We start from the raw sequence: 27,336 nt of genomic DNA on the forward strand, positions 1-27,336 counted from the left end.
ATTAATCGCTGAATTAGTTGATAATATATCTAAAAATATGACTATAATTTGTTTATTTTAATTAATTTTTAATGTAATTATTGAACTTTTGTGTTCATTTTCTAAACTATATGTATTGTACATTACATGACTGAGCACATCATTTAGTCCTACATAAAGGGATTCATCACATGTGATGCCATCCCATCCCTAAGCGATTGCATCCCATCTGAGAATATTCAGAAATATTTTTGTTTTTCAGTTCACATAATAAATAGATAGTATTTATATCACATGTAAAGAGATTGCAAAAACTTATATTTTTGATGCCTCAATGCCGTCACTGGCATTACATCCCTGTTATTGCGTTGGCATTACTAACRTGAATGTCATAATAGATCCCAACTACCAGTGTATGATCCATAAGCAATAACAACATGTTTTTAATTTATTTAAAGCATTAATTCACTGCTAATTTCAATGAAAAAACAACTTTATGTTTGTTGAGTGAGACAGATATAGCAATTCACTCATATAAGTGTCAATCAATTAAAACTATTCAAATGCTATATTATAATATAAATAGTATTTAGTTTTTTGGGCCAAAACTATGAATATTTAGCAAATGATATTACTATAAAAATATATCTATTTTTAACATTTATTTCAAAGGTTAGCCATTAGTTATATTTGAAGGAAACTATTGGTAAATATTTTTGTGATATTTGTAAAGGTATTTAGCGATTAGTAATAACACTATTTTTAACAACAATTAAGATTAGACTCTCTAATATACACTGTAATATAAATCATTAAGATTTTAAGTTTTGTAAACACAATTGGGTATTAAATCATTTTGTTTCAGATAATAATAGTTTGATTTTATTACTATCAATATAATAGTGTATACTGTATATGTACTGTATTAACTAATATCCCGATAATGTATACTGAAGTATAAATGCCGTAATGTTTATACTTACCTTATTTTACAATTTTTACAAATTGTATAAAATTTCATTAATTGTATTTATAATAAAAATATATTATAATTAATTTTTAAATGATAATTATAAATAAAACACAAATTTATAGTTGTATAAATTAATTTAATTGTAATAAAATTTTTATCTTATTTTTTTATAATAATTAATGTACATATAATAAATTTTTTAATAATAATTACAAATTATATACAATATTAAATATATAATATCTATTTAGTAATAAYCAGTTTAAGTTTTTATTAAGATTTATCAATTATTCAATATTTAATAATAAATAAATTATACATTATATATATAATCATAATAATCATCCATTTATAGAAATTATTTAGAGCTTATTAAAAACTTAAACTGATATTACAAAATTTATTTATACATTGATTATAATTAAATAATATTATAGTATTTAATTAATTTTTTAGATACTGAATTTCCTGTATATACAGTATCCAAATTTATCTTATACAGTATTATTACATATCAATAATTATAAATCATTGAAAAAAGGTTGAAACACTAACATTTGGTTATTTGTTTGAATAGAGTGTGTCGTGCGGTACATATATATATAATATATATAGTACAGTAAATTATATATTGAATATATATATATATATATATATATATATATATAAACAGTATATATATTAATTAGTAGTGAAATGACATATAAATTGCAATCATATTATACATACTGTACTTCTAAGTTAACATATGTTGTTATCAGGAGTAGAATTACTCATTCAAATGGCATTTAACTTATCGTACAATTATTATTGTATTTTATAATAATAATAATAATAATCAAGTGTTATATTTATAACAATGATTACAATGTATAAGACATCCTATTTTAAACGTTAATCTTTTTGATGCACTCTTTATGTCTTTTATGGTTTTCCTGTCTTAAAGCTTTTGTGGCCATAAATATAAGTACGACGAGTATAATGCTGGCCACTATCGGTACAGTAATTACTGTCACCTGAAACCACATAGAGTTCATCGGTATATTACGGGCACTGGTCGTTGGGTTTCGGTTTCTCACTAAAAATAATTATAAACAAATATATTAGAAATAATAATAATATCAATAATGAATAATAGAAATTAATATTAGATTTTTTTAAAAATTAAWATTATGTCAAAAGATATAATAATATTAAAATATAGTTCATTATATTAATATTATAGTTAATTAAGTTTAAATTCGAGTAAATAAATTATTTAATATTTATAATTAAATTATTTAATAAAATAATTATTTTAGAAAATCTTAATTTATATCTTAAATAAATACGAGGAAACATAAGACAAAAATAACACAAAACCTATAAAARGGGAGTCTTTGAGGGGGAAAGTGGGAAAAGAGGGTATATGTATGTAACGACTGACAAAATCTATACTGTATTTTCTTAGACACATATCATATGTCACTATAAATGACTGTTTTGTTTGTGTTTAAAKAAAGTAAAAAATATATTATTTAAAATAGTATTTCAAAAAAGTGATCACAAATTGGTATTTGATATACTATGGGGTCAAAGGTGTGCTTTGATATGATATGTCGGACGGCTTTGTTATTATGAGACCAATGACTCGTGTGTTGCTTTGTTAAGGACCGGTATTTTTTTATAATAATAAGTCCCCATTGAATTGAAAATTATATTATGATAATATTGAATATGCTTTATGTATCGCATGCGAGATAATGGAAATATTTTTTTTCTGATATCACAAAATATTTACATTAATATATTTGTAATAATAAATGTCTTCTCTCAATATGTGTACTTAATATAGAGTAGTATTTTTTAAAAAATATTAAACGCCTTATAAAAAGTAATTATTAAAAAGATTTATTAACTTATTCAAAAATATTAAATAAATGGATTAAATTATTTTTTAAAGTTTAATATTTATGATATTGAGATCAATAAAAATGTTAAATACTATTTTTATTGGTATTAAATGTCTTGTTATTTGAGTAACTCATAGCTGTTGAGAGATTTCATTCAAAACATGGGATTATATTTAGAGTCTCAATGAAAATATAGTTTAATTAATCACAAATTAGTTCATTGTTTTGACAGATCTATACAGTGAGGGGTCCACTAGTGATGCATTCATTTTTTTATATATATACACATAATGTGTTTGTATATTAAAGTTATTTAGTTAACATCCCATAGAAAATAGTTTGCTTTCAACAGTCATTTTTTAGTTGCCAACTCAACCCTACAATCAATGGCCAGTGAAAAACCTGTCCCAACCTTGGATAGCATACCTAACCGGTACTCATAGACTAATTTTGTGCCAAAACATTCACTGCACATCTCCTATCATATCCCGAAGCAGTTTTGACTTTCAGACAACAGTAATTACGGACTGAGAGAGAGAAAGAGAGTCTAGCTTTTAACATAGCTATATGTTTGTTCATTCAAAATATAGACTAAATTTTTATTTTTTGTTATATAAAAATTAATTATTCATTTTATTATGGCTGCTATTATTAATTAATAAATTTATGATTTGCTTAGATATGTTTTTCCATAATATTTTGATATATATATATGTCATTGAATATCCAGTAGTAGGCAATGAGTTGTTGGTTTTGTTTGTCTAAATAAACYAAATCTAATGACAAACAAACATAAGTAAAACAAAACACTGTAAAACCAGTGCTCTCTCTCTCTCCCTAATGGGTGAGGATTATTGGCGCCGCATAGAGATTGAGATAAGCAAACCATAATCATCGTGGTATGCAAACAGCACAGGGCTATGAGTGCTGTATATACTGTATATTCTACAGTATATTGGACCAGTAGATAGGGACCATAACATTATGGGTCTATGCCAAAATATTTGCTTAATGCAATGTATATTTCAATTTTAAAACTAATAAAATTGAAAATTGTTTATATATTTAAAGATAATCCGAGCGGCATAAAAATATATTATCATTTTTGAAATGTTACATTCAATCATCATAAACCTGTTTTAATCATTTAAATTATATTATTTGAAGATAATTTTAATGCATTATTTAAGTGCAATTAATAATATTAAATTTTGGGATCAAAGTACCCGGATTACAATATTTGATTAGATTATATCAATTGTATTGTTTATTGAATGGATTATTTAAAAACATAATATAAACGTTAATTTAAGTGTGATGCAAACTTTATGAAAGTGAAAACTATTGTAAAATATATTAATTTAAGTTATAAWAGGTTAAAGTAATCAAATATATGGCTAAAAAAATTAACAAAATTGTATTTAATGATTGCATACCTAATTTGGTGTCACTGTTTCTAGTGATAGGTTTGGTGATGGTTTCAGTACTTTTGACATAATTGCACATATCCTCAAAACAACACACAATTGTCACATTATTATTATTATTGTGGTGATTATGATTACGATGATGGTTATGATGTAACTGGTTATGGCTATGGCCTGCTAGAGTGGGCGCCTCCAGTATTTGTAGCGGAGTTCCCGTATCGACGGCAATACCAGCAGTTGAAACACTGTTGTGATGGATACACATGTGTCTCATGTGTGGTGCAAGTAATTCAATACATCCGTGACGTGAGATCTGTTCACTAATGGCATCGTTGTTCACATTGGATGTGACTTCTGAAAAACAGGCGGCCGAAGCACCAGTAGATTTGCACATATAGCCAGTTCTAACACATTGTGGAAGATTACATTGACACCGGATATCACCTATAAGTTTGTTAAAACAAATCATTAGTTGAATAAATCAAAAGTTTAGAAACAAAAATTTGGAAATAGCTTTGAATAAATATATAATAAGTTTTAAAATTATAAATAAAAAGTTAAATATTTTATCTTAAGTTCAAAATTGTTCTTAATTTTCATAGTTTATGATAAATAAAAACTATGTAAAACATTAAGAATTTTAGTAAAAATAAAAATTAAGTAAAAAATAATAAAAAACTTACATAAATATGAATCAATGAGTTGGAGGCAAAACATGAAAAATATAGACCATTTCATAACTAAATTTAAATGTTGGGAGCAATCGCTCCTCCGATGGTTAGTTGTGTGCAAACTTGTGCTAAGTTTAGCATTAATGTTGAGCTCAGAGCTCCGGATTCTCTATTGAATCAGTGAATCATACACTCGGGATGTCTGTCCTTAAAATGATTGGCATTGGTTTGGAGATACAGTTTATACAACTGCTGAAGCAGTCACTCGACTCTCTCTTTATATTGCATTTACTCAGTGATTATCATCAGTAAAATCTCTTAAATAAGCGAAACCCTCAATAAAAAGTAATTTCAATGTGAATACAGCACTACTTTAAAAAAAAAACTTTCTGTTCTCTAGCTTTTGAAAATTGACTCAAAATTAGAGATACGGTGTGTGAGCGCCGGGAAAGGCAAATCATTATGAGATGGAAGTGCTGTTTAAGGCAAAACCAGACAACCAAATGAGAGTCGGCCTAAAAACAGTTCAGCTCTTACAGCCAATCACAGTACTAGATCGGCCAATTTAATAAGTGCCGTACACTTATGAGAGGCGCCTACCAGTCCCGTATGTTTCTCTCTAATATGCCTGAGCTCTCATACGGTGTGTGTATCTCTGTGTGTATAACCAGCATATAAGCATCATTAGTAATACAAGTAAGACTAGTTATTACAGTGATGTCACTGTACCACACAATGCTATTATCTATGATTATATATACATTTGTTTATATTGAAAGCACAGAAAAAACATTAAAACTTTCAAAACATTACCAAACATTGGATCACGACTTCTCTCTCAAATTTCTTATGTCTCTCTTATTGATAACCAATTCACCGCTTTTTGCCTCATATTTAATGATTTCTTACTTTTTATTTTATTTCATACTTTTATATATATGTCTGGTTTCAGAACCACTACTATATAGTTCTTGATCATCAAAATTGTTGGGAAATAAACTCAAAAAAAAGTTAGAGAAAAGATTTTGTTTCAYGAGAGACACGAAAGAGAGAAAGAGAGAGAGAGAGAGAGTAATAAAAGTACATTACATATATTAATATTTGTCTATACAATTCATATATTGATTATTATCTCATTTTTTGGGCGCCTATTGACTATTTGTGCGGAAAACATCTGCCTTTACAGACATACATCCATATAAATGGCTTATATATATGGTATCCTATCAGCGCCTGTATTGTCGTCTAGTCGTCGGTCGTTTGATGGACACATAGGATAGTATTGGAGAACAGAAAGAGAGTCGCCTATAATAGCTATTGAAAGGTTCACTCAAAACGCAACTAATTATTAGTAAATATATCTCCTCTGTGTGTTTCACTGTCTCTCTCATTGAGTCTCTCTCTCTCTCTCTCTCTCTCTATATATATATATATATATATACCTACATACTATATATATCTACATATATATATGTCTCTCTCAATAGAGATACAAAATCTCACAAAAACATCTATAATAGTAATAATAATACTAAACGGCATTATTTGAAGTTCAATGCAATCATTGCTTATCTTTTGCAGACTTTTTCCTTCCTTTGCATTTTCCAACTGATGATAGCAACCGATGGCTAATATATGATAAACCATATGATAACACATTTATTATTATTATTACAGACATTAATTACAGTCACAATAATTATAAAAAGCAATTTTATTGCTAAATACCAAAAATTACTTTAAATTTACGATTTATTATAGAAATAAATTTTGCGTAAAATTATCAAAATAATAGTAAAATAATAATTTTTATTTTTCATTGAATATAATTTAATTATTTATAAAAATATTGTATTTTAAATGAAATAAAACAATTTATGATAAAAGTCCTTGAATTTTGCACTTATTTTATGCATATTTTTTTATATATTATCAATTTATACATATAAATAAACATAAAATTAAATTAACTTATTTTTCAATAGAATATAAAATAATCATAATTTTATTATACAAATATATTTTTTAAAATTTTCTTTTTAATAATAATTACTTTTACTTATATATAATCAATTCATTGGCAAACAGTAGCCGTTTAACCAATTGATTAGCAAAAATGTGTTATCAATATTAATGAGGAAAAAAATTTCAAAAAAAATGAAAAGTTTTTGATTTATGTCTAAAAAACTTTGCCTAAGAGTCAACCCATTGGTTGTCAACCCATTAGGTGTCGCCTCTAATGTCAAGTCATATAAAATATAATACAATACTTAACGTCATATAGTTTTTGCCGACAATTATTTTGTACAAACATTTAGTTCCCAAATGAATACACAATTCATTGAATAAAACAAATTCAATGTATTATTCAATGAATAGTCAACTCTAACACACATTTAATGTGTAACTTAATATTTGTGTGGTTTTTAATCGACAGATAAAAGTATTTTAAACTTAAGGACAATACATATAAAACGTTACACTTTTTCAAAACTAGTTTTTTATTTATTTAAAATGTTTGGGTATTTTCAACGATTAGACCGAATGAATGCAACAAAAAGGGGACACAAATTAAGTGAAGTATTGATTATGTTATATATGTTTTGAATGATACGTTTGGATAGAAATGGAGTTTTATGTCAAGTCATGCCTCGAGTCGTATGACATAAGAGTCGGATTGAAATCTGAAGTTTAAAACACCGATTGAATCGTCAATTGATAGCTAAAGACAATACAAATGGCAACCGCTATGATTGTCGACAATACTGATGGATATGATATCCATAAGAATCAAAACAAGAACAACAAGTTCTCTCTAAATCACAACCAATTGAGTCAGTTGTTAATTAACAAAATTGTTTTGATCTTCATTTGATCCGTTGATTAATTTATTTGTTTTTATTTGTGATTTTCTTCCTCTTAGACAACAACGAACAGATGGACGACGAAGAATCGGTTCGACAAAAGGAATCGAATATTATTGAAAAAGGACTGGAAATGAGTCGCAACGGAAAGGCCAACGGTTTGTCGTAACTATTAATGTCTTAAAATATTTGATGTAATAATTGACTCTTTATTATTGTCTTCAGAATTGGCTGATTTGATCCGAAGTGTTCGTCCATTTTTAAACAGAATATCAAAAGCAAAAGCAGCGAAACTGGTGCGTCAATTGGTGGACCTGTTTCTCGATATGGAAACCAAAACAGGACTCGAAGTGCAGTTATGTTTGGATTGTATAGATTGGGCCAAACAAGAGAAGCGAACATTTCTTAGACAATCACTTGAGGGCCGACTCATAGCTCTGTATTACGACACCAAACAGTACGACTCGGCTCTTCAGTTAGGATCACAACTATTACGCGAATTGAAGAAAATGGATGACAAGAATCTGTTGGTTGATGTTCAGCTCTTAGAGTCGAAGACATATCACGCGCTTAGTAACTTACCGCGAGCTCGGGCGGCATTGACCAGTGCCCGAACTACTGCTAATGCCATCTACTGTCCGCCCAAAATGCAGGCGGCGCTCGACCTACAGTCGGGTATACTTCATGCGGCCGACGAACGTGACTTCAAAACTGCCTTCAGTTACTATTACGAAGCCTTCGAAGGTTACGATTCTGTCGACTCACCGAAGGCTGTCATTGCACTGAAATATATGTTGCTCTCGAAGATTATGCTTAATCTGTACGTCAAATCTTTTTTAGTGTCTTTGCACTCATTTGAGCCAATATTTTGTTTATTTTTTTTCATCGAAATTATTGTCCAAATCTCCAAAAACTGTTTAAACATTGTTTCATAATTAGCCAATTAATCTAAGATTATAATTATKAGTTTAATTTATAATATTTCTTTAAAGAGTTTCATAGAGTGACGAAATCACATAAAAAATATAAAATGTTGGCTCAAATGACAAAATTATGTTTCTATTTATAGACTAWTTTAAAATTGTTTATCTTATGCCAACAATTGTAATAATTGATGGCATTGTTGACTCAATTGTTAATTTATTGGTGTTTTAAAATGTATTAATAGAGCCGAAGATGTACAGTCCATAACCATCGGTAAACTAGCCCTCAAATATGCGGGAAAAGACATCGAAGCCCTCAAAGCAATAGCCAATGCATCTCATAAGCGCTCTTTGGCTGACTTCCAGGAGGCGCTCAAGACATACAAAGCAGAATTAGTCGACGACCCTATCATTAACTCCCAYTTAAAGTCACTTTATGACAACATGTTGGAGCAAAACCTGTGCCGTATTATTGAACCCTATTCTAGAGTACAGGTATTACTGTGTTTTGATTATATCTATATATTGAATATATTATTGAATTGTTTTATACTATTTGTTTGAAAGGTGGACCACATCTCTAGTTTAATACGCTTACCTCGAGATACGGTTGAGAAGAAGTTATCACAAATGATTTTAGACAAAAAGTTCAGCGGTATTCTAGATCAGGGAGAGGCTGTTCTTATCATYTTTGAGGACAGTCCTTCCGATAAGACATACGAATCGGCGTTAGAAACGCTACAAAATATGGGTAAAGTAGTCGACTCGTTGTATCAAAAAGCGAAAAAACTGTCGTAATAGTCGACTATTTTTCAAAAAAAAAATGATTGTATTATTAATTATTATTTTCTTTTTTCATTAAATTGATTAAAATTAACATATTTTGTGAAAAAAATAATCTTTTTTAAATGAATTTTTGTTTAAAAATAACAAATTACCAGTAATTTAATTAACATCCAGTAGTGTACCGGTAATTGAAACACACTGGGAATGTGATATTAATAATAATTTATATATATTTATAATACAATTAAATTACCGTACATTATATAATGTATGATTACTCATTTACGAGTATTCATAAATTAATTTATAAATTAAATTTTTATTTTATTTCCTTTCAAATTATACAAAATATATTATCACTTACTAATTTTTGAATATGATTTGAATATTAATTATTATTATTTTYTATGAGTACGAGAATAATAGAAGTTACAAAATGTATTTTTTTAAATTTTATTTAATACAAACTATTTTTATTTTATTATTTAACCTTATTTAAAACTTACAATTAGGTGTTTTTATAAAATAAAAAATAAATAATTAAATTTTCAAAATGATACAGAAATTCTTTTTGATAGCTTAGTTATATAATATAATTTTATACATTTATAAATTATATAATATTAATAAAGATTATATATATTTATAAACTAATTACAAGTTATATAAGAAATTATTGATAAATAGTACTTTTGTTCTAATATTTCGTTTTTTATTTTTATTGTWTTATATACAAATTCATTGCACTAATAGCCCAGCATTCAAATGGCATTTAGTTTACTAAATAATATGACTAATTAAATAATATATATATATATACTGTATATATATATATATATATATAATTATATTTTAATACTGATTACGGTAATGATGTATATGTTTAACAAATGAGATTTAATGATATATTTATTTTTTTAAATAACCAAAAAAAAAGTAATTCACAATTTCTTAATTTTTAAAAGATATAAATTTATAAGATTTTTTATATATTAGAAATTGAGACATCGATTTAAATTGTTTTTATAATTTCTTAAAAATATTACATTTGGGAAATAACTCTAAAAATATGATTTCATATATAAACTCAAGTAATTTTGTTTTACATTTGAAAGACAACTGAGATGTGAATAATTTTACGGTTTATTACTGTAGTTATAATGGTATGAATTTATAACTAATAATAAGTTTTTATAAAAAAATAATTTATTTGCAGTTATATTTTGAATTCACTTAATTTTCTCCAGAAATGTTTGTTCATTTATAAACTCAAAAATTTTTTATCATTCAATTTAATTACTTTAAAACCTAATTTTGATGAGATTAGATTTTAAGTAAAAACTGTTTAATTATTAAAATGTCTGTCTTCTTTATCTAAAAATAATATTTTAAAAACATATTATTGTAAAATATAACTAAATTTTAGACATATTTTGACATAAATGAATAAAGTTTACAAATATGTTTTCAAGCAATTAAAATAATTTTGACTTTTGAAGCCAGTAATTAATAGTGTAATTATTGTATAAAATTCACAATTTAATTGCATTACTGTATATAAAATACCAAATAATTTATTTATCACAAACATATGAATATCTTCATCTAAATATTACATTTTAATTTATAAATAATAAATTACTTTATATATACTATTTTATAAAAGGATAGTCATTTGCTTATATAGTTAAATGTTTTGTACACTAAAAATAATAGTTTGATATTTTTTTGACAAAAATCAGTCGACTTGTTATTATGAAAATAACTTTAATAGTAATGATTATAATAATAATAATTTTGTGGTTAAAATCGTCAATATTCTTGTTTTAGAATAATTTTGTATTATATAAATGATGTGAAATAAGTTTATATATGTTATTATTATTAAAATGAGACATAAAATTAGTTATAATAGAGAATTGTAATGCAAATGTAAATTATATGACTATCAATGTTCTGGAAAGTAATACAGTAATGGTTGGTACAAATGTAGTCTCTAGAGACTATCCATTACATTATAGACTACTGTTAATTATATTCTGGTGTGACGGGCCTTAACACGACTGTCCACTAGCGCTGTAATCATTCATTTTATTAGCAGTTATAACGTTTAGCTTTGACTCTGAGTTTCGTTCATTAATTTATTGATTTGTGTATATCTTTTTCCACTAAACATAATATCCAAATGTCTAACTGTCCTTACATTAACCGAGAATTTATAATCCACTAAATGATTGAAAACTATATTACTTTCAGTACATCGATATCAATGATTCATTCTAGCAAAAGCATTTCTATATATATACATATATGTGTGTGTGCTATCATTTTTTGAGTTTTTAAAGCTTATTGAAAATGCATTTATTGCTTACTATTTTTCAATTATTTATTTGTGAAGTCGAGAGAGACTGAGAAAGAAAAGAGAGAGAGAGAGAGAGAGAGAGAGAGASAGAGASAGAGACAGAGAGAGACAGAGAGAGACAGAGAGAGACAGAGAGAGACAGAGAGAGACAGAGAGAGAGAGAGAGAGAGAGAGAGAGAGATAAGAAAAACGTTTGAAGTTCAATGGATTGCAAATGTGTAGGCATTAAATAAAGGGAGGTTAGAGAAGGCTTATAGAAAGAAAGAGAGAAAGAGAATCAGAGTGAGTCATAATGATGAGAGAGARAGAGAGAGAGAGAGAGAGAGAGAGAGAGAGAGAGAGAGAGAGAAGAAAGAGAGTTGTGATTCGTTGACTAAAAGCAATGCATTATATTCTCCGCGGAATCCATTCAATCGATAAAAGCAATGAATTATTTTTGAGTTATTTCTCGATTTTATATATTATTTAACATTGAATTCTCTGTTACATCGGATGAAAATATTCTTAAATATTCTTATGATTTCAATAATCGGATTTTGTGGTCAAATATCATTTGAAATATATTATTAATATTTAATGAATTATTTTGTMAATTAATTTAGCATAAAATCCATCGGATAATAGTATTAGACGCATACATTTCAATGTGAAAATAATATGAAAATATTTAAATATTAAAAAATATACACTAAAATTGTAATTGTGTTTACGTTTTAATTTTAATGCTGAGTTGAAGTTATAGTAAAAATTATGGTTTAAATTATTATGAAACTGTTTAAACAAATACAATTTTCAATTCAAATTCAAGTATTATTAAATTATATATATACATATATATAAGCACAAACATAAATATGAAACAAATAAAGTCAATTTGATTATCCAATTCAATTACATTGAATGTCAAAATGTATTAAACATTTATGAATTGTAATGTAAATTAAGTAAATATTACTGAAAAATAACTATAAAAAATCGTTGAAATTTTTGTCTGTTAAAATGCTATTATCTTTTTATTATTTCTAACACTGTTTACAGACATTTGTGTGAAATATTATAGTAAACAATATATAAATAAAAATAAAATAAAATAACAGATGATATACACTACACGATACAAATATAATAACAAAGTGATTCAAATAATAGATGTTTGCAATAATTTATTCAAAATTTGAGTGATTTTTGTCGTAAACTGAATCCGCAAAATTATAGTTATTTTTTACACATAATATAATTATATGAATTAAATGTTGGAAAATAAAATAAAACACATCTTAAAGCACATTAGATGCAGATTTGCTTTCAAAACAATAGTTAATATCATTAATATTCTGAGATTTCAAAAAAGCTGTAAAAATATTGTGAGAAAAAAAACAATTTTAACGAAACATTTCTTAGATGATAATTCACGTAAAAAGACAAATAGGTTTTTTAGATAAAGAAAACAGATTTTAATTTAGAGAAAATTAGATTTTGTTTAACAGAAAAATCAATTATTTTCTCAGATCTTCGACTATATTTTATTTGTAGATTATATAACAAATTAATGGATTAACTCTTTTATTCGAGAGGAAAAAGTTTTCAATAATATAACTGCAATATTGTTAATATTAATATTATTTTATATGAAAATTATAATATATTTTTAATTAAATCTTTTGTTACGCAATAACCATTTTTTTGTATACAAAAAAACTCAGTAAACTATATTTTTTAGACAATAAAGGGTTTGTTACAATTTTTACAAAAACAACAATAAAAATAATAAAAATAATAGTTTTTAATGATTTTAGTGTTTATTAGATTAAAAAGTGTTGAAAATAGTTAAATCATTAAAATTATATACAATAATTTAATTTTCACATTTTCAAACTATATTACAATAATTTTTATTTTAAGTACTTATTGGCCGCATATAAAGTTTGTATAATATATAACTAATATTAATTAATTGATTACTTCACGCGAAATATAGTATAAAGTATTTATTGACTTTTGTTACTAATTATTAAATTAATTGCTAATTACAATTACAATCACATTTATGACTTAAAACATAAGAAAAATTTCATGTAATTAAATAATATAAAGATTTCTTTGTTAAATTTATATAAATAATAATTTTGCTATAAAAACATTTATATGTTTAGTATTGTTTAATAATAATAAAAAGGTTTACAAACTAATTTTGTTTTCAATTTGTTTGTTTAGTCAGTTTTTAGCAAAAGATATCTATGAACTATCAATAAAAATATACATATTATATAATATTGAAATTGACAAACAATTAAAAGCTTTGTGTATTAGTTATTATTATTAAAAGATTGATTGACAGGATTATAAAAAACGATAAACCAAACAACAATTAGAACAAAAATAATTATTTACTTTTAAGTATAGTTAACAAAATTATAATAAAAAGTGTATTGCATTTCATAATTTATCATAAATTTAACAAAATTAACAATTTTTCATAACTTAGTGCAAATAAATAGTTGACAATTAATTGAATAACAAATTTATTGGTCGCTATAACACTATTTTTGCTTTGTTTGGTATATAATAACTATGAGACAGATATTGATCGGAGCCTTGAATTCAAAATGAGAGCGGAATTGCATTGAATTTAATTCATCGGTTTTTTTTGTAACCAACAAACAAATGGATTAATTAATAGATCAGTGATTAATGTCTACTATTGTATCATAAAAATGCATAACAAATTTATCTGTATGCTTGGGATTATAATTTATTAACTATAATATCATTTATTTATTGTAAACTTTTTTTTTTGTTTCTCTGGTCATAAGTGCACTGATTTTGCAATTAATTTGTATACATTTGTGTGTAACTATTTGTTGGTCTTCGATATATAATTATCTATTAGCTAAACATTGAATTTGTCCTATTATTTAGTATAGAATTTGGTTTTATGGCTAATAAATGAACAGTTAGTATATCTTGAATGAGTTGGTACCATACTATGGTAGGTCTGATTTTATCTACAAATAAAAATCCCTTTTATTGTATTTATAGCGAAAGTAATGCCTGACTAAAGGCTATTGTCTTTTGCCTCCTCCTTGAGCTCAGAACCCTATGTTTGGCAAAAGGCTTCTCATAAAGGGATCGGGTATTTCACTAAATTCAATGCATTGAACCATTAAAGTGGATCTATTTTGGATCGGCACAAGTATTTTTCGTATACATAACCAACACATCCAAACAATACATTTATGTCATTCATCAGCGCCTTTAGACCCGTGCCCTCAATGGTATGACTGGTATGAGCTATGACTCACAATATAATGCACACAATAAGTAGAGGACTTATTCGTTATATCATCACTACTACTACTACTATTACTGCCAGAAATTGCGAGATAGCGATGGTTAGTGTATTGTGTAGTCATCGAAATATTCAATTGTTTTATCATATGAGTTACCAGTGAATCCCCTAATCATAAGACTAGTCATTGTTTGAATGAATCACAATATATATCATATAGTATTTAAAAGGACAGTTGGTTGTGACTGTCACGCTCKCATAGTATATAACAAAGTACAGTATCAACATTATCATCAATAAATGGTATGCTATGGTATGTCACCCATTAAATAGATTATCGTTGAAGTTATTACAATAAATTATTTTCAATTCAGTTTAGTTCCTCACTATTCATAACCAATAGTCTATAGATATACTGTATAACAGTTTATACAATTGTTTTGCTGTTTTTATGACAAATAAATATATTGTAATTATATGGATACTAAACCGATAGTAATAATCATAATAATAATAATAAATTTAATCACAAGAAATAATAATGAAAATGCAATACAACTAGAGATCAATAATTTGTACGATGAAAACAATGTTATTTTTTGCTTATATATAGATATTTTTTGAGGACAAGTGTGTGATTTTTTATATCAATTTTTTTATGTAATTGCTTATGACATCACTATAATATTAATAATAATAATAGAGTACTGTTTTATATACAGTATATATATATATATATAATTTATATATCTGTACGTTTGTTGAGCTCTTTCACTATATATTACAATATAATTACTGTATTTATAATAATAGTAATAATAATAATAAATTTAAATCTATTATTTGGCATCAGTTATATATCCATAATGAGACACCAAAATGATTTGGTACCAAATTATGTTATTAATAATAATATTATTATTTTTTGTAAAAATCTTTTCTCAAATCAATTTTGAACTCTAATCTCACAAATATTTCATTAATCAATTAATTATATATTCATAATATCAATAATATTTATAATATTGTAACAATTAAATTGATTTGTGTAATCATTTTTTTTGTATTTAGTGACAGAAAAATAAAAAATATATTTTAACAAACCATTACTTTCTTCGATCAGTTATTTTAAAATTAAGTAATTTGTTTTACATTGTTTTGAGTATTTGTTTTGATTAAATCAATCAATCAATTGCTTCTGCATTTTTTGTTGTTGAGAGTATCGGTTGAATTATATATATTTTTGCGGGACTTCATCATCATTGAGTGTTTGAGAAAAGCTAACAATTAGACTAGTTATGTGGTTTAACCGGAAACTGGAGCTACCAATGGTTGACATCCCTTAAGTTCTGTAAATATTTCGGTGAAAAAGGCCGGTTCGCTATTGATTTTCAACATTTTACTACTGAGCAAATTAATGATAAACAGGGATCGGTTCCAAAACTTGTCGCGACTTTCGTTTTCCACGAGAAACGGCTTCAATGGATATGAGATCTCATTACCCATATAGGCGTAGCTCAGGTACAGACAAGTAAGTACCACTGCTTGTAGCTCTTTCTCATTGTCGACATCCTCCTGAACCAGTTCTCGTAAAAGCATATATAGAAAGACAACATTTGCCGGATTTATGAATGCAATATCCTATCAAAATCAAAGAGTTAAATACAAAAAAAAATCGATATATTAATTAATGGACTAAAATGTTATACAAGTGTGAAACGTATAGATATAATTTCTGAAAAATGATAGTCAAGTACAACAAAAATATAATATAACTGTTGTCACAAACTGTCTTAAATTCAATAAAGAAAATAACAGTTAATGAAATATATATATATTATATACAAGACATTAGATGTTATAAGTGTTTTATAAGTGCACTGTTTTGTAATTGACAGTCAATTGGTTAGTAATTTGATTGTTTTTGATGATAATGATTGAAACTGTTGTTAACATTATTAAATTTACTCTCAAATTAATTGTTGTGAACACTATTTATTTGTTTTTGCTTTTAATTTCTTCAGCATAAGTAGTTTATATTAATTAATGTCAGGCCTTAAACTAATTGTATATAATATAGTTGCATATTATATACTGTATATGATATCTTATAGTACTGTATAATATTATATAGTTTTTCTTATACAATGTGTAGTATAATAAATGTGTTGAGTAAGTGCTTACCTGCCAGCCCTGTAACAGCAGTGATCTATCAACAGCCCTGAGCCATATGACGGCATCTCCAGACTGAAAGTTCTTCAATTTGTGACATTTGTTGGCCAAGAAATCACCCAAACATCTCAATAACTCGGAAGTTGATGCCTATAATTGGTTTAAACAAATAAAAACAATAAACTTAAAAATCAATACTAACTTTCTATGCATTTGATATTTAAATAAATGTTTTATTGATTTTTCTTATTTTTTAATGCTTAATACTTGATGAGTATATTACTATATTAAATGGCAAATAAAACTTGTGCCCCAATTTCCAAAGTGCTCAATGAAAATGTGTTTTATTGGTAAAAATGCTGATATATCAAAATTGTGTCATTTAGTGATTAATTACATATAAAATAACTAAATATTAATTATATATAAAAATAATAAATGTGAGATGTCTTTAATACAAATATAATTATTTTTGTTTTTACTTAATGTCAAAAAAGATGTAATAGTTATAAATTATATGAGATTTCGTTGTGCTTTTGAAAGCTATTGTAGGCTTTCATTTCAATTGTATTCATCATTTTGTATACTCTTTATTATAACATTTTCACTGTATTATAGATTTCCATCMAAAAAAAAACTTAAGCTATAATTTATTTTAACAATTTTTCTACAATTTTTCTATAATTTTCCAAATACTATATATATATATATATATACTGGTATATACTGTATTGTGTATTATATAAAATTAATGGCATTGCCATATCTACTGTATCATTTTAAAGTATAATACATATTACAACCCTTATGACTTTATTTATATTTATATTTTTCATATGCCTTATGATATTAAGTTGACTATTTATTAAATGTTTTCTGTATAATTTAGATCTAATTATACGATATATTATAAGTTACTAAAAYTATAAAGTTATGTATGTATTTATTGTGTGTAAACATATCTAAATTGTTTTATTGATAAAAACAGTTTAATTGTTTATATAATATGAGTAACACTAGATAGCCTTTAAATGTCGGAATTATATATAAAATTGTCAATAAAATAAGATTTATAGAAATATAAATAATAATATTTAATCACATTGTGTTAATATAATATAATATTATATTACTATTACAGTTGACTTAAAAAACTATTTTCATATAATATATGAAGACATAACTGTCAGCCAAAAGCAAATAAAAAAAATAAAAACAAAACAATTATATAAATGATAGTCAGGTTTGTATGTAAGGAATACCAATGGATGGATGAATTCTTTATACCTGTTTTGCAAATAGGATTTGGCAGCAAAAATAACGGCACAAAAATCAATGTAATGTGTGGGCACACAGTCAACAAAATAAAAGCCTTGTATTGGGATTTTATAAGGTGTCATGTAATCCATTAGAAAGTTTAATAATAACGAAAAACACCATAAAATCTGTTATTTTTACTATAAAATCAATACATTATTTGAAAATTTTGGTTTTAAAAAAATCTAACAGCACTTTGATGTCAAGCACGAGATTACATAATGTAATGTCTAACATAAGTAATTCATATTTGTATTGTATGTGTAATATATACTCCAGTTTTATAAAAATCCCATTCAATTAACTGAAAAAAAATTTCTTCATATTTTACAACTAAAAACAATTTTAATATTGTCGACTTTAATGTCATTCACTGATTAAAAAATATAAACTTATAATATCGTTATCTTATAGTGTGTGAGAAAAATTCATTACAAAATAAATTGTAAAATATTACAAAATAATAAAAAAAATATTATAAACTTAAAGACACTTAGTTTTAGGAGATTGTAATCAAAAGAGTGGAGTAAAAGCTATAGAGAGTAGTAGTGTTTCTCATTATATCGTATGAGTCATAAAGAGTGGCAATCAATGCCAGACCTCCCATATATTCAACATTGAAAAAGAGATGACTTTCTGCTAAGGCTTTACTGGTATTGTCTGACTATTATATACTGTATTATATAATATCTTTAGACTCAATCCATAAGGTTTATATCAAACAAGAGACTTCTAATCAATATTTAATTCAATTTTTGTCATAAAAAATAATTTATAAAATTGTTTTTATAGCATTCATTAAGATATTATATTTCTCGTAAATATTACAGTTAATAGTAAATAATGTATAAACTTAAAAAAATACAAATTTTAATATTTTTTATTATGATATATTTTTAAAACTGTTATATATGATATGTTATTTTCTATAATTACATTTATCATTATTTATCATTTGTCAATACTATCAACATAATTGCTTTTCAATGTTTAGCTAAAATAAAGATCCTATTGATAAATTGTATGTAATTTTGTAATTATTAATAAATAAAACTACTGTTTATGACAGATACAACAATTTAGCACAACTATTGAAATGAATTGTATGAATAAACAAAATATAAATAATATATGAAAATAAATGGGTTTTACTCTTAATTTCATGCGATACTCGGCTAACGATTTTATTGGAAATGATAATAAAAGAGATGAGAGATGGGAATTGAAGAACACACGGAATGACTGTTTATAATACCAGTCATATATATATATACAATAGTTTGACGGATAACTCTCCTTATATTATGTATGTATTTGAGTATTAAAATAAAATATTAAAGACTCACTTGAATGACTGTTTTCCTTTGATTGCTTGTGGGACTGATTTGCGTTGACAGTGTCGACACATTATTGGTAAGTGTTATACCGTTTTTAATATGATTTGTTAGGCCAGCGCTGATCACATTACATGTCGGCCTAATGGCGTTCTTTGACAACAATATGGTGGGCTTCGGAGGCAGTGGAGGGGCGACCTGTTTGCCACTGGTCTGGTTTGGAGGACAAACATCTTTGTTGATGTTTTTAACGATTTCGATGTTGTTTGTGGTGACTCCTGATTTCAGGTTATAACAGGACAATGATTTCTGTATATTCCTGTTGTTAATATCGCCTAAATTATTGGTATTTTCCAACTGCTTGTTATTGATATTTTGTTGTTGAAGTTGTTGTTGTAGTTGTTGTTGAAGTTGTTGCTGTTGTTGTTGATGTTGTTGTTGTAAAAGTATATTCTTGTTTTTCTCAGGTTTTTTCTTATCTCGACTAATATTGAAATGTTTTCCAAAATGTAAAGCATTAATAAATCCGAGTGACTTCTTAAGCCCGCCATGACTTTGATTATTATTATTATGATTATTATTAGTAGTATTGTTGATATTATTATTATTATTATTATTATTATTATTAATATTGTTATTATTGGTAACAATATTATGTGAGTGATTGTGATTAAAGAGATTCTTATTATTCTCGATGTTAGACATAAAGCCATTGCTTTTAATTGATTTATTCTTCACATTATTCATATGTTCCGAATACGCGAATGCATTCAAATTGAAGCCATTATTTGGTTCAATAGTCGCGTCGTTATACATAACGATCTTCCGATCCCTCGGAGATATACTCAGTACTGTACCCATTGGTCCGGTAGGCGAGTGCTGACCACTAGCTTTTTAAACGCAGTTTTATATATTATTTTCAAAATTCATATTCTGTATAATTTTTTATACATCAATACAATATTACAACATTTACATGCATTACTGTACATACAATATACTATATATATATATATATACTGTAAGATGGCTTCTCCATCAATGCATACAAACCTTGTGCTGAAGTGTGCTTTCGTTAATAGTACCGATATTAAGCGTTRGTTTGTTATGTAGACGACTGCGCCAATTGAGTGGTTGGCCAGAAATGAATAGATCGGGTTTCGGTAGTAAATGGAAATCAAATAACAACACAATTATATGAAAAAAATTAAAAAGATTTTTGTTTTAAAAAAAATTGATTCACTTCTTATMGTATCGATTGTTGGATGACTACTGTCATCACTCCAGCGCAGAGCGCGCACACATAGATAACGGGAGTCAAATGTGGTGCCGACTATACGCATAGCATATCAAACTTTAAATAACTAAATTAGTATTTATTTATTTAATTGATAGTCAAAATATTTAATTAAAGTTTATAAATTGTATAAAATTCAATTTATATTAAAATACGGATGCAAATATAGATGTATTAATAGTATAAAAATTAAATTTTCATATAAATATTTTTACTTACTGTATATTTATGTTTTATAATACAATATTAAACATTATATATTCTTTACTAGTTTTATAAAACATTTAATTTTTACAATTTAATATAAAAAATAAAAGTTATTTAGCCCATGATTTCTAAAATACAGAAATTCTGTAATAAAAATTGGTAACTCTAGTACTGACTAATGTTCTACAATTGAATATTTAATATTGTATTTGTTATCGTATGACACAGTATTACATGACATAAACCATTTGAATTATATAAAATACATGTACAATACATATAAGATACTACTATATACGGTATATAAATATATATAAATATACTATACCTCATTTAATTAACAAATTCGACTAATACATTATAAAAATATATTATTATTATCTAATACAATGCCTACAGTAATATTAATTTTATCTATAATTATAATTTCCTCCGTATCTAAAGTAGTTGTAATGTATGTCATTGGTATCATAAAGCAAACTAATTTAGCTAAAGAAACCCAGAATTATATAATATTTTTATTTGCGGATTATAAATATGTAATCATTGATTGTAATGATTTTTAAATAATAAATATCAAAATTATCTTAAATATTATCAATTTATTCAGAATTTAATCTTAAATAAAACAATTTGCAAAAAAATGTTTTAAATAATTTTTGATATATGTTACAAATGTCAATCAAAACCGGGGATCAAAAGAGAAAAACATATATAAGAGTGGGATAATGATGAAGATCTCATGTCATCAATAACATCCTTAATGCTCTACAACTCAGCAAATAATTCGGTATTTAAGACAAGAGTTACTATTTCTCAGCAAAATATTTCACAAATATATAGTAAGCCTATCATATGATAGTATGAATCGTGTAATGAATGGGTTTGTCATTTCCGCTCTCTTTCTCTCAGTCATCTCTCTCTCTCTCTCTCTCTCTCTCTCTCTCTCTCTCTCTCTCTCGCTATCTTTCTCTTTTCTCTGTCACGTACTTACTTACTCACTCACCCACTCACCCACTTTCATTTCCATAACTGTCTCTTTTCATTGGTTATATGTTGTATATAACTGGTAATAATTGAGAAGCAAATCAATAATATATGAAATAAAAGACGTTTTCCAGTGATGACTATGACTACCCATGACTACTATGCCATCCATTTCCCAAATCATCTCTTTTTGATGTCATTTCTATACAGAAAACTCAATACACAATTCAATACATAATAATACATACAATATAATACAATCTTTTTTATACCTCTATCCCTATCACCAAATATAATACTCTTTTAAAAGTTCATTCAATTTAATATGCATTCAATGCATTTCCCAAATAATAATAATAATAATCATATATTTGTATCAAATTACTAATTCTCTGCACAAATTTATTCCCAAAATTTAAGAGCAAAAACTAAACTAAACAAAACTATTTTATTTTATATAATTATATTAATACTATATTAGCAATATTATTATTATTATTATTATTATTATTAGCTGAATTACTATTTGCATTAATTATGTATGCGTTAATGTTTAATCTATAGTATTATAATTACTATCTATTTTTGATTGTACTTTTAAGCAAAATTCATGTACAATATTATTATAATATGAAGTGCTATATATTTGATGAAAAATGATTTCATTTACCTCTGAAGGCATGAAACGAAATCATTAAACTATGAAATATTGTTTTGTAGTTAATATAATCTGAAAGTTTTTAATGATTTTTTAAAAATATACACAAAATTATTCATAAGTATTAAATTGATTCAAAAACTTTTTTATGCTTCAAATAAATATTTTCATTTATACTTTTGACTGTAAAATAGCAGTGTATGAGTATTTTAATATTAATACTACGATATTTTAGTTTTCTCTCTCTCTCTCTCTCTCCCTATACATGTATATCTCTACTACTACWACWACTACTACTACWACWACWACTACTACTACTACTACTACTACTACTACTACTACTACTACATATAATATAATATATACACATTCACTGACTCATACACACAAACACAAACACACACACATATACATTCACATTCACACATGTTTATTGAATATGTATTTTACGTCAAAAATACTGTACAATCGATTTATTGATTTTTAAATAAAATAAATTGAATTTTCTTTATATGTATATCATTATGTGAAAATTATTTGCAATTCACGCCAATTGGTGTAAATAACATTAGTAATGCAACAGAAATTTAATTAAAAAATAATAAAATTATTTTAAATATTTTATATTAAATTCTTATATGAATTAACATATTATTAAATATACAGTATATTCTATACAATAATTTTTTTTACAACAAAAACATTGCATTTACAACAAAAACAAAACAGCATTTAAATAAAAGACTTGCTATTAAAATGTCAATTTGTGTGACATTTGGATAAATACAATGACATTATATAGAAAATACAAATAAAAGTTACATAAACTCTATATATATTAGTATTTATGTCTACTTTAGTGTCAAAATACGATACTATTGTCGTTTAATTAACGAGGATATTGATGTCAAACATACATCTCTTTATTAGTATATATATATATCTAAATTTTATATATCTATAATTATTAAAGGTATATAAAAGTATATATTAATGTTATTGACCAAAGATAAGGTCTTCAGGCAACTACTTGATCCTCTCAAATAACAGACACATAACACAGTTGTAAAGCACTGTTAGCTTTTGATATGAAAGAGTTTGACCCATTCAGACGTCACTTAAATAAATATATTGAATGTCTATTTTTTTATTGAATACAACACTACCTCAATGTATGTGATCTATGATTTAAACATAAAGAAATTGTCCGCTGGGATGGGCTTATGGTATCAGTCACGGAATGGTAGACTACTGATAGTCAAACATTGGTCTGTCCTCTAAAAAAACCATTGACAACAATATCTGTAGACTACACTTACATATTATGTACCGTATATACAATACATGAAAATATATAAATTACTTTCAATTAGTTTGTGTCCTTTAATGTCAGAYACTAATGTCATTTATCAAATATTTTTGTTCAAAATAGTATACAATAAAAAAATTTATTAATAAATAAATAATACAATAGTATAGTAAAACAGTACTAATATATTTGTGAGATTGTTATATTAGTTTTATGCGTTTATTAAATATTTAAAAATATGATTGTATTACKTTWACTGTTAGTAAATGTTGTGATTAAAATTATGATTTGTTTTCAAATAAAAATTAGTAAATATAGTCAGAAAATATTACAGAATTTTATTTAATAAAATTCTATATTATAATTCTTGAAATTTTTAATTTGTGTAAAATATTTCAAATATTTATATTAATTGATATTAAATTAAATTTTTAACTTTATTGGCAAAATATAATTTAATAATAATAATTTATTTAATATAAAATATTATTAAAACTATCATTAGTTTAAAATTTTTGTTATTTAAGACAATTGTGGGCTCTATTAATGACAATATTTTTTAAAAAATAGAAACCAAAACCAAAATTCAGGTACAGAATCAAACAAAAACTATAAATACATATATTTTATGGTTAAAAWATACTTATATTTTTTGATGGATTAGATTATATAAGATTATAAAAAATTAAAATACATTTTTAAAGTTTTTATATAGTATGAACTTTTAGCTATATATTGAGTTAWAGTTTTTTTTAAAAAAATAATTATATTAAAATTATTTTTATCGATTTTTGGTACAATTTTTAAATTTTGTACATTTATATTGCAATAAAAAAAATGCAAAATAAAAACTAAATCTGAAACAAAAATATCTGAATCCAACCCAAACCGACTATATTTTGGATAATTTAACCATTTATTGAAACCAAATACTATTTAATTGATTAAATGTTTTTATAATTTATTTTTGTATTATTTGTTGAATACATTAGCGACCAATAGTGGTGTCCTCTATGAGCTTTAAATGTGATTATAAGTAATGCAACCAAACATATGACAGAATCCTTTCCAACGCAACACTCATTGAATTTAATTAATAATTAAAAGTTGTTTTTTATTGACACAAACTTCTTGTCGATTACCACTTCATCGCATCCATCCATTACAGCGACCGATGGCCACCAAGACTGAGACGGTCAGCACTCCCGTAGCCGATATACTGTCATCGGAGCCAATGGAGGCCAAGACAGCTGAGGCCACATCGTTGTTAATCGACGAGCCATCGGGTGATTTGGACGGTCAGATGAAAGTGCCGGCCGGTCATAGAGTATCCAGAAGTGGTCTGCCATTCAATAAGTTATCGCCAAAAGAGATGTCAGAACTGCTTTGGTCGCGACTGCAGAGTTGGGGCTCTTTTATTGATACGAATCGCATGAAGACTCCCAACTCGACTGTCCAGTGGTCGCGCCGTTTGGTCCGCAATATCGAGCACTTTCAGAGCAACTATTTGTGCGTTTCTTTAATTTTGGTGATATATTGTGTACTGACCAGTCCATTGTTACTGTTGGCCATTGTGGCCATTGCCGGACTCGGATATATAGTGATGTTGAAGAACGCCGAAAGTCCGCTTAAATTGTTTGGCTATAAGTTTTCATTGGGTCAACAATACCTGTTCCTTATGATCATATCGTTCCCATTGTTTCATTTGGCCGGTGCCGGTCAGGCTGTCTTCTGGGTTAGTATTCACGGATATMCTAACTTATATGATATATAATTGATATCAATTTATTAGGTGATCGGCGCCTCCTTTTTCGTTATCGGACTTCACGCCAGTCTATATGCCATCGAAATGCAGGATACGATTGAAAACCAACTCTTGAATAATCTTCAAAATGTTTGATATCTGTTATAATTGACTATAAATTAGTGTACTTTTGTATTGTTTTTTGTGATTTGTTTTAATATTTATCGGTAACGACACAAATAAGTATTTTGTGTATATCTCATGTTATTTGTATTATTGATTTATATATATTTTTTATATGTATTTTTATTTAATTATTACATATTTACCGTAATTTTATTATTTAATGACACATTCCTTTAATATATATTTATTTAAAATATACTTTTATATTATTTGTTGATATACTGTGTATCATAATCGCAGTGTCTTTGAAATAACTAAATTATAACTTAAGCTGTGATCAAACTATTCAATTAATAACGAATTTCTAGTCTCTTGTAAATACGATTTATAATTGAAATATATATTAAAATTTATAAATAATATAACAGTGAAAAAACAAATAAATAAAATTATTACATTTCTAAACATTATATAATAATATACCTGTASTGTATAATTTTATTTTAAAGTAAATATTTAATATAAAAATTATTAGAATACTTAAAATAAATATTAGAAATTATTATATAAATATATATGAAAAAACACTTATTGGTAGTAAAACAATGTGTTATAATAATTTAATTTATGGTATTCAAAGTTATACAGTATTTGTATTAAATATTATATAAATAAATATAATTTTTGTTTAAAAAATATTTATATATTTTGATAAAATATTATTGAAAAATATCTAAAATTTTGTTTGCATTTGTTAGTGAAATACTATATATATTGAAAAATTTTGAAAATATTTTTCTAATTTTGATAAATCATATGTATTATATTACTTTTAAAAATAGTAAGTTTTAGCGATTTAATTAGTTATTTGAGTGACAGATTTTCATAATTTATTATATAATATACAGGTAATTATAATTTGACATTAAATTATAATTAACATTGAATTTTTCTCAGTTAGTTTTATAAACTCATTAATTATTAAATACTTTTTAAATCTATTATTATTTTAATTTTTT

General features: G+C 25.4%; 5 protein-coding genes across 6 annotated transcripts in view; 2 read left to right on the top strand and 3 right to left on the bottom strand.

Annotated features, from left to right (window-relative positions):
- LOC128966074 (sterol regulatory element-binding protein cleavage-activating protein-like) overlaps nucleotides 1-27,336 on the bottom strand; it is a 161,660-nt gene that overhangs the window by 23,204 nt on the left and 111,120 nt on the right. The window lies entirely within an intron of this gene.
- LOC128966164 (BMP and activin membrane-bound inhibitor homolog) lies at nucleotides 1,791-5,667 on the bottom strand. Its single transcript, XM_054312982.1, has 3 exons — nucleotides 4,955-5,667; nucleotides 4,281-4,715; nucleotides 1,791-2,030 (listed from the first exon to the last, which is right to left on the bottom strand). The coding sequence occupies exons 1-3, from the start codon at nucleotides 5,007-5,009 to the stop codon at nucleotides 1,840-1,842; spliced, it is 681 nt and encodes a 226-aa protein (XP_054168957.1). The 5' UTR covers nucleotides 5,010-5,667; the 3' UTR covers nucleotides 1,791-1,839.
- On the top strand, nucleotides 7,538-9,567 carry LOC128966131 (26S proteasome non-ATPase regulatory subunit 11-like). The gene is made up of 5 exons (XM_054312949.1): nucleotides 7,538-7,776; nucleotides 7,866-7,964; nucleotides 8,032-8,626; nucleotides 8,975-9,224; nucleotides 9,297-9,567. The coding sequence occupies exons 1-5, from the start codon at nucleotides 7,680-7,682 to the stop codon at nucleotides 9,525-9,527; spliced, it is 1,272 nt and encodes a 423-aa protein (XP_054168924.1). The 5' UTR covers nucleotides 7,538-7,679; the 3' UTR covers nucleotides 9,528-9,567.
- Nucleotides 16,234-21,260, bottom strand: LOC128966114 (myb-like protein I). 2 transcript variants are annotated; one of them, XM_054312937.1, is made up of 4 exons: nucleotides 21,043-21,260; nucleotides 20,002-20,875; nucleotides 17,351-17,488; nucleotides 16,234-16,807 (listed from the first exon to the last, which is right to left on the bottom strand). In XM_054312937.1, the coding sequence occupies exons 2-4, from the start codon at nucleotides 20,848-20,850 to the stop codon at nucleotides 16,472-16,474; spliced, it is 1,323 nt and encodes a 440-aa protein (XP_054168912.1). In that variant the 5' UTR covers nucleotides 20,851-20,875; nucleotides 21,043-21,260; the 3' UTR covers nucleotides 16,234-16,471. The 2 variants fall into 2 exon arrangements, with proteins under 2 accessions (XP_054168912.1, XP_054168905.1); XM_054312930.1 differs by having other exon boundaries at nucleotides 20,002-20,879.
- LOC128966175 (prenylated Rab acceptor protein 1-like) lies at nucleotides 25,457-26,475 on the top strand. Its single transcript, XM_054312993.1, has 2 exons — nucleotides 25,457-26,182; nucleotides 26,240-26,475. The coding sequence occupies exons 1-2, from the start codon at nucleotides 25,622-25,624 to the stop codon at nucleotides 26,345-26,347; spliced, it is 669 nt and encodes a 222-aa protein (XP_054168968.1). The 5' UTR covers nucleotides 25,457-25,621; the 3' UTR covers nucleotides 26,348-26,475.

The sequence above is a fragment of the Oppia nitens genome, unplaced genomic scaffold (genome assembly GCF_028296485.1).
Source record: "Oppia nitens isolate AA-2021 unplaced genomic scaffold, nextdenovo-longstitch-racon4-pilon3 scaffold10_pilon_pilon_pilon, whole genome shotgun sequence".
NCBI lineage: Eukaryota > Metazoa > Arthropoda > Arachnida > Sarcoptiformes > Oppiidae > Oppia > Oppia nitens.